The sequence below is a fragment of the Anneissia japonica genome, unplaced genomic scaffold, assembly GCF_011630105.1.
Source record: "Anneissia japonica isolate Jap-2015-1 unplaced genomic scaffold, ASM1163010v1 scaffold288153_len396733_cov185, whole genome shotgun sequence".
NCBI classification, from domain to species: Eukaryota; Metazoa; Echinodermata; class Crinoidea; order Comatulida; family Comatulidae; genus Anneissia; species Anneissia japonica.
This window is the reverse complement of record NW_022705851.1, coordinates 189,672-198,872: the sequence shown is the minus strand read 5'-3', so window position 1 is coordinate 198,872 and position 9,201 is coordinate 189,672. Positions and strand designations below refer to the sequence as shown.

Sequence of the window (9,201 nt, the reverse complement as noted above, 5' to 3'; positions counted from 1 at the left end):
CTAGTATTGCCAAAAGTAGTTTATTGAGTACTACTCATTATGTTATATTATATTATATTATTATGTTGTTATTTATCACATTTTTTTCCTGATCTCGGTTAGTTCTTGGTTTATATTATATATATATATATATTTTTATCATATTGTGCTATCTTACCGTACCACATATCTTAGAAACTCTTGAGAGGTGTCTAGTATTGCCAAAAGTAGTTTATTGAGTACATGAACGTTTTCGTGTACTCCAGCTCATGTCACTCATCTTACGTCCGCATTATATTTATATATTCTTGTTATTATTTATATCTGTACGTATACCTGATAAAGGGCGATGCCCGAAAACATTCGTGTACTCAATAAACTACTTTTGGCAATACTAGACACCTCTCAAGAGTTTTTATTTACAGTATATTTATATGTTTGCCGATGCCGATATTTTATATATATATAATATGTATATCCATTTACATTTATAAAACTACATTAAATATTTATCAATTTTTATGTGCATAAAAATAACGTCTCGAATGTTGTAGAAATAAGCATGTAATTATTCTTAAGTATGACCATTCCAGTTTGTAACATTGAGTCAAAGTAAACAATATGACTATTTTAATTTATTTAAGGAAACTGTGTTTTCACAATAGATGTGTGTGGACTAACATTCTGACTACAGATCCAAGAAAATGTTCAAATTAATCAAGTTGTAAGCATTTACGTGGCTTGAGATTTATTCATGTTTTGTCCTGCAAGCTGTGACTGGAATGTTTGTTCCAATCCATTGTTGTATTTTTGAATAAAAAATGATGAGGAAAAAAAAGCTGAAAGTCCAAAGTGCTACTTTCAAGAATTCAATAAATTGAAGAAAAAAAAGGATTCTCTTTTATGGTTTGTTTTTTCTATATATTTTATTGTATATAATGTTTTTGAATGTGAATAAAAAAAAAACTATTGGGCATTATTTATCTGCGTATCTTTCACCCATTTCATGTTTCTCTTTGGATATCCTCATAGCTTCCTGATAATTAATTTAACAAACTGTTTGTTTTGCTGTCTATAACTCAAATTTACCTATCGTTATGGAAACTACTGTATAAACAATGGCATTCTACCAGCTAAATAATTTAAAGCTATAATTACTCTCTGGTATTAGTACGTTAACTGCATAAACCTCTCAGTACAGATGTGTGTGTGTCTGTATTTAGCTAAAAACTCCAAGAATAAATTTCAATATAAATTGTTTACTTTTTAAGGCTAGACTTTTTTTAAACCTTGTTTGGCTAACTTTATAGAAAAGCAACAAGGGTGGGGAAAAAAAATAAAATTTCATTTTCTTATTTAGCAAAATGGTGCTACAAAAATAAAAGATTTATTAACCAATAAAAAGGTGTGTAAAAATTGTGAGTATTCTTTGGCCCTTAAACCTTGTTTAGCTTACTTTATAGAAAAAGCATTAAGGGTGGAAAAAATAAATAAAATTTCATTTACTTATTTAGCAAAATGTGCTACAAAAATAAAAGATTTTTTAACCAAAAAAAAAAGTGCGTAAAAATTACGAGTACCTTTTGGACCTTACTCGAGATTGTTTACATTGTCAAATACTTAATTCTGAGGAAAGATTAACATCTTTATATGATATCATCGCAGTGCGGGGCAGGATAAAAATAATGAAAATTTTGTATTTTTCTCTGAAATTTCGAGACTTTTATGGAAGCAGGTGCATGTTACAGCAAGCTAAAAATAAATTATTTCTATACAAATACCAAAAAAAAAAAACCACTCAAAAATAAAAACAGATAAATGATTAATATACTGTAGTGGAGAAGCATTCAATCTTTACAGTTTATAACAACAGATTAGTGAGTGAATAGCAGAAATTTAAGGGGTTATGAATACATCTTTTGCTATAGATCTATTAAATAACAAGAGAACAAAAGATAAATATATATACTGTGGCTGGATGATTCTGGATATATTTATAGACCTGCTATTACATCATATTAGCAGTGAGCATACAACCCTGACATATATTTATTGGGAATAACAATGGTACTGTATAACTATAAAAGATGTGTTCAAAGAAGGTTTTGTTTTCAATATTTATCTTGTGTATTATGCATCTATAGGGAAGTGTACATATCTCTGCATTCACAATAGTGTAAATATTTGAGTAGGCCTATGATTAATAATTATTCAAATTTATATTTTACTGTATATGGTTCCATTTTTATATACACCAAACCACCATAATTACAATGGTTGTGTAAAATATAGCCAGTCGCTTTTTTTAAGATACTGCCCAACAGGGGATCTGAAAATTTCCCACAGAGACCAACAGGATGTAGGGGAAAAGTCTTGGTGACTATGGGGCTTAGCTTGTCCGTTAAGACCTTAAGCCAAATTCCCTGTTGGTATCATGACTGCTAATGGGGAGGGGGGCCCTTAAGCCTCAATTCCAACATGATGGCATGTATTTATACTTCAACACACATTATGTAGTAAAATGTATGTAAATTATTGAATATTGAATTGTTTTGACTCACTGAATATTTTAATTGAATGAATGAGGTTTTCCTGTTTTATTAAAGAGTTTGTCTTCTTAACATACTTGATGTATTAATTTTGAAAAATAATGCCCTGCTGTATTCAATTTCAAATGGTCTTCGCTTTGATGTCACCACAGCCATTAAGAGCGCACACGTCTTTTACGATTTTGTTAATTCATGTTCTAGTCTGTACAGCACTACACTCAAGGACACACAATTACGGACATAAAAGCGATGCATAGATGCCCAACATTTCAAACCACTCATGATGATGTAATGCCTACTTTATTGAAAAGCATCGTCCTTGCTACAAACTGCATGCCCACAGCCTTTGTCCATTTTAATAACTTTGAAATTGCAGCTGATTAACTATCTTTATAATTTATGTTTCTCCCAATGTCATTATTACTATATTATATAATTATCCATATAGGTGTACTTGACCATTAAAATATAAATGCACAAAACAACACATACTTCATTTCCTTATTTTTAATTTTTTTTTAAAATTTACAACAGTAAAACATGAGGAAACTGAGAACTAGACTGAAGTTCAGCCCACACTATCAAATTTTATGTGATAAATTTGTGTCCAAATATGGGCATTATGGTGTCATATTACACCCAAAAATGGGCATATCAATTTTATTTGTCATACTGTATAAAAACTGAGCGTTACAATATCTGAGGACAGTATTCAATTATAAATCAAAAGATGGATCCAACATGTAGAATAAACATATAGCATGTAGATATTAAAAAATTAGTGTATCAAATCGAATGGCAAGAAATAGAGACACCAGAATGATTCCATTTTATCAGGCATATTTGAATGATGACTTACTAAACTTACAATATGTACCATAAATGTTCCAAACTGAATAGCAGCAGATACAATTTTTGGGGAGGCTTCTGATACAATTTTTGGGGAGGCTTCTGTGCGGCACTTATTTGGGAACCGCATATTATTGTGCTACTTGCATACTTAACGTCATTTATATAGCGCTATTATACTTAACGTCATTTATATAGCGCTATTATACTTAACGTCATTTATATAGCGCTATTATACGAAGATCAGAGCGCTCAAAGCTCTAAAATGCTAGAATGCAAAAATTAAAAAATGCTGAAATGGTAACATGTATTGTGATAAGCCTTTCTGATATTGCAACATTACAAAACATCTACCACTTTAGGAATGCGCTATTGATTAAACAGAGCGATTATTTTTTAAAAATTAAAAACATCTGTAATCAGAGTTTATTCGATAGCGAAAAAAAAAAATGTCTGTTGCAGCACTTATTCGATGGAGGTGCTTTATAGAACATTTATGGTAAACAACTATTCAGTCAATATACATGATCTGTGCAATTTTCAACTTTGCAAATTTGTATTTAAATGTCTATTGTATTCCAAATGTCTATTTTTAACTATATTACCTTGTGGTTGTTTATACAGTAATTTAAGTACAGTATTATTCAATTCAATTCAATTCAATTCAATTTATTCAAAATATACCCCCACCAAGAAGAAGAGAAATACAAAAAGTACAAAATACATAAAAAGTTCACAATTAAAATTGAATTCAATAGAGTAAATACACATCCAGAATTAAGCATTAAGTACAGTAATAATGGTGTTTTACTATAAATCTTCAATGTTACTGTACCTGTCAAGTACTTTCAGACTTTTCAAGTGCTGTACAACTTCCGTATTTAGGCCCAGTTGCTAAGGAAATTTTGCCTAATTACACAGAAATTTATCATAGGAAATTCATCATTTACCCATAAATAAATAGGTCTGAAGTCCAGAACAAATTAATTTTTTATCATGATCTTTGGTTACATTGTCCCCAGAAAACTCATATTTGTCAGATTACTGATAAATTAAATTGTGAAACCTTTGTAAGAGTTCATCCTGTCTCATTTGTTTGAAATTCCACATCAAATTACAGACAATAAGGCCGAAAGACCATTGGACCCTTGGACGATTGGCCCCAACCCTTGGACGATTGGCCCCACTTTCAGGAAAATTTTCTTTACTATGGAAATCTGAAGACATAGTTCGGGAAATGCATTTTAAAAGCTTCAGAAATCTGCATTTTTATTTTTCAAACCTTGAAAAGCAAATTAAATTTATTTTGTATATGATAAACAATAAATCAAACTTGGATGCCATTTTCAAATACAACAAAAGAAACAATTTGTTTTATAACCTCTGCAGACTCACTATATCTCAGACAAGATGGATAAGCAGCATAATAATTAATCAAGGTTTTGTTCTACTTTCACATCAAGTACAGCCTAAGTATGGTTCACATTCAATTTTGTTAATAACTTCCTGTAAAAACACCTGCTGCATAGAAATACTCAAGCAATGTAAATTAAAAGTGTATTCGTATCACCATCACCATTACTCTCTAACAAATTATACTAACAATCATTAAATGATTTTGTATTTGGATCTATTGGGTGTGACAACCAATAAATTTTAAGACTTAATTTACGTTGGAATCCTCCTCAACCCCTCAACCTTTCCGAAGAATGTACCGTGTTCTTTACAGTAAGGTGCACATGAGCCATATTGCACACGGGACCAACGTTTTAAAGGTCTCTTAAGCCGGGCACTCGCTACGGCCGACGATCATGGGCCCGACGCGATTCTATGGAGAATGCAATGTCACAACGCGCACGCAACGGGTTCGTTATAATGACGATCCGTTCAGACTGCCACCGACAATCAGCAGACAGCATCGCATCATCTACCGTTCATAGGCAGCGGAGTTTGATTCGTCGTACGACGCATGAGTGCCCGGATTTACAGCTGAAATACAAGGAGAGCAGCGGATGGAATTGAACCAGGTACCAAAGGTTAATGACAAACCGCCAGGTTCAGCGCACACACAGCTGCCAACACCAGCTTAGCCAAATGAGTTATATTGTACTGCTCTATTAATGTTCGTGTAACCTTTCTATATATTCAAATAGTTTATCTGAGTTCTTCTCTCCAGCAAGAATCATTTGTTTCAAAGCAGTTGCTTGGTCAAGCATACTCCAGTAATCCTCCTTCCATGATATAAATCTATAAAGAAAAAATATATTCGATTAAAATGGAATGGATGATATGGAAGGATGGGTGAATGGATATGTGAATGACGGATGGATCAATGGATGGATGGGTGGATGGATGGATGAATCAATGGATAATTGGATGGATGGATAGGTGAATGGATGGGTGAATGGAATGGTGAATGGAAGGATGAATTGGATGAATGGATGGATGATTCGATGGATGGGTGGGTAGATGGATGGGTGAATAGATGGATGGATAAATGGATGAACAGATGGGTGGGTGGATGGATAGATGAATGGATGGATTGGTGAATCAATGGATGGGAGGGTGAATGAATGGATGGGTAAATGGATGGGTGGGTGAATGGATGGATGGATGGATGGATGAAGGAATGGATGGGTGGATGGATGAGTGAGTGAATGGATGGGTGAATGAATGAATAGGCAGATGGATGAATGGATGATTGGATGGGTGGGTAAATGAATGGATAGATGATTCAATAAATGGGTGGGTGGATGAATGGATGGGTGGGTGAATGGACGAATGGACAGACGGATGGATGGATGGATCGAAGGTTGGATGAATTGGATGGATAGATGGATGGATGAATTGGATTGTTGATAGTGATGACAAATGAATATATATGTATGGTAGATTTAACATACTTCCTACTAATACAAATATCACACTATTGACTGTTAATTAATACATTTTGTTTGTACTACATGAAACGCTAACAGTCTCAATGGCACCAACATGCTTATTCAATTGTTTACGTGCCTATAAATCATTTAGACTTCTTATGCATGACATGTACCACTATTATATAGGCATATTTTTAAATAAATATTATTATGCATTACATTGGCTACTGAACATGCTCATTTCAGAGCAGCAGACATGTGTTTCAAAGTGTTCCAGTTTCTGGATTAACATAGATAGAGGAAAAAGCTGTATTCAGCAATGTTTTAATAGTTAAGATTTCATCAACCAAATATTGCAGTAAAAAAGAATTATCAAGATGAAGACATCAACTTTGAGATCTCTTCCATGCAACCTTTTGGTAGAATTGGAGTGCGCATAGACTTTTTGTATCTTGCACTTACAAATTCAAACCATTAATGGTTGCAATTTGCAAATTTCTACTAAATAAATTGATAAAAAAAAAATTTTTTTTAATTGTATTATAAGATATTTTTTATCGCAGTTTACACTTGAGTTCATGTGTGAGATGGATTTGCACTACATTACTGACTAGTCAAAAGGCAAAAAACCCAGGATTTTTACATCTTTCAGAAGCTATCTGGATGAATACTGCACAGGCACATCCTACAATGATCTGCCACACTACAAATGCTACTGTATACTTAGACATACCCATCCTCGGTAATGACCTCGTCAAGCAGACCACCAAACGTGGAATCTGGTAGAGGGCAGCCCATGTGATTGTACTTGGCTGTTTTTGGATCCATTAGAGGAATATTGGGATCAAGAACATGTGCTTTTTCCACCTCAATTCTTTCCAGAAGTTTGTCACATACATAACACTCAAAACCAGTAATGAAATCAAATTGACCTGGTTCATTTACGCCCCATGGTCGATTTGATAAATGTTGAGACAGAAATTGATTTGTGATTCCATCATCTTTGTAACTTAAATATTGAGTGTACAAATCGTCGTTTTCATCCAGATTCTTAAGAAACTCTGCTAATGAAGCTGGATTGGAAAATTCATCTACTGAAATCAATGTCTGGTTGCTTGGCATCCATTTTGATGCTCTGCTGGACCCAAGATAGACTGGCACAGATCCAACGTGGATCGGTCTAAAGAGCTTCTCTGTCATGTAATCGTCGCAGATCGCATTCTCAAAAGCGATGTGAAATTTATACTGTGCTATATGTTTATGAAAATTATCATGGTTCATACTTTCTACGGGATCTTCCAAGCCTTCCTCAATCTTTTTATTATTTAAACATTTTCCAATTGAATCAATTTCGATATATTTCATTAATTCTTCCACATATCGATCTCTATATGAAGGGACGTCACAGTGGGACTGTACATACAAAACTGGGGCCAACCCACCTCTCCGCAATCTATTTTTCTCCGCAACTGGAACCGGACTCCTATCAAGTAAATATTCTTTGCTGATAATACTTTGCGAAGTCAGTGGATAGTCAGATTCTTCACGAAAGGTTGCTGTATGATTAAAAAGTTTAAGAGCTGGGAGATGAGACAGCAAGTAGTTATTTAATGGGGACTCTTCATGTAGTAAACACCATTCGTGCCAGGGTTTGCGGGGAAGGGGCATGTGATAGGCCCTTATATCAGTACCATAAAACATAACAGCTCGAGTCCTTTCATCATTTAGTAACTTTCTATTTCTGGTTGCTAAACACTGACTTTTTGGGCATTGTACAATAACACCCTCGTCTTTCTCTAAATGAGGAAATAAACTATCTGTCCACCACAGTATCACTGGAAGGATATCTCTCACGCTAGAAAACTTTGGAAACTTGTTTGGACCACTTGCACTGTCATCAACGATATTTTCAGCATCAAATGAGCAGACACATTTTATAGAAAGATGTAGTATGCACACAATAAATATCTGTGAAATATAAAAGCAAGACGACATGACAGAGACGTTTTTCATCCCCCTTGTTTATAAGGAAATTGGTCCACCCATTCCTTTCCGCCGACGATCTAGGTCCGTTGCCCTTTAAAAATGATGAACTTTGACCCAAACATTAGGATCAAAAAGAAAATGGCTGCCTCCGTGAAGTTCACACGGGTAATAAGACTTCCAATTCCATAGCTTTGTATTATTATATTTCCACCTCAGAACCTTTATTATTAGTTTAGTTATAGTTTCATTTTTACAAATATCTGCGCTAATCCTGCAAAATTAATATGATAGTCTGTTCAATCAGTAGGTATAGGCCTATATATAGGCCTAGGCTAGGCTAGCTTTTCTTTTCGAATCCCGATCGGTCCATTTATGCGTGTGCATGGCCCTGGGTTTCTGTGTGCATGCCTACTCTTTACTGTCGGCCTAGGCTAGGCCTAGTATAGATAGGCTAGGTCTTTAAGACCTAATAGGCATAGGCCTAGCTAAAAGAAAGAAGAGCTAGCGACGTAGGGCCTAGTTTTAGGCCTAGGTCTGCACTACTTATAATCGAAAACGTTAAGTTATGTTAAAGTAAATATTTATTAGTTTAGTTAGGAAGTCTTTCTTAAGCTACGTTCACATCAAGCCTGCAACTCAGTTATTTGGGTTAAGTGCGTATGTGTTCTATTGGATCGAACCAGACCAAGCTTGTTGCTGATTGGTCCAAGGAAAAAAAACGTATGATTTCACGATACAAATGGCTCTCAGATCCATCGGTCCGAATCCAGTGTCAAATTTGATGCGAACGGTCCTATTCTTTACCACTGAACCCATTTTTCACGATTTTTTGTTCAAGCATTGGACCAGAATCGGGCTTCGATGTAAACGTAACTTAACTCTTCCTTGCCATTGGTGTTACAAAACCTTTGAAGGAACATTTTCAGTTCTCATCAACACATTTTAATGACATGTAT

General features: G+C 34.3%; 2 protein-coding genes across 2 annotated transcripts in view; one reads left to right on the top strand and one right to left on the bottom strand.

Annotated features, from left to right (window-relative positions):
* Positions 1 to 2,795: 2,795 nt before the first annotated feature.
* Positions 2,796 to 8,307, bottom strand: LOC117105919 (alpha-(1,3)-fucosyltransferase 11-like). Its single transcript, XM_033247220.1, has 2 exons — positions 6,993 to 8,307; positions 2,796 to 5,624 (listed from the first exon to the last, which is right to left on the bottom strand). The coding sequence occupies exons 1-2, from the start codon at positions 8,270 to 8,272 to the stop codon at positions 5,495 to 5,497; spliced, it is 1,410 nt and encodes a 469-aa protein (XP_033103111.1). The 5' UTR covers positions 8,273 to 8,307; the 3' UTR covers positions 2,796 to 5,494.
* An 8-nt stretch (positions 8,308 to 8,315) lies between these two features.
* Positions 8,316 to 9,201, top strand: part of LOC117105920 (28S ribosomal protein S24-A, mitochondrial-like) — a 3,949-nt gene continuing 3,063 nt past the window's right edge. The window contains exon 1 of the mRNA XM_033247221.1: positions 8,316 to 8,410. Within this exon, the coding sequence (XP_033103112.1) occupies positions 8,345 to 8,410 (66 nt within the window). The 5' untranslated portion in view covers positions 8,316 to 8,344. The remainder of the gene's footprint in view (positions 8,411 to 9,201) is intronic.

Bases quoted from the DNA above. Each gene is read 5' to 3' on its own strand.
- LOC117105919 (XM_033247220.1), bottom strand. From the start codon at position 8,272: ATGAAAAACGTCTCTGTCATGTCGTCTTGCTTTTATATTTCACAGATA. The intron at 5,625-6,992 runs GTATGTCTAAGT...TTTTCTTTATAG, and splicing joins GAGGTCATTACCGAGGATGG to ATTTATATCATGGAAGGAGG.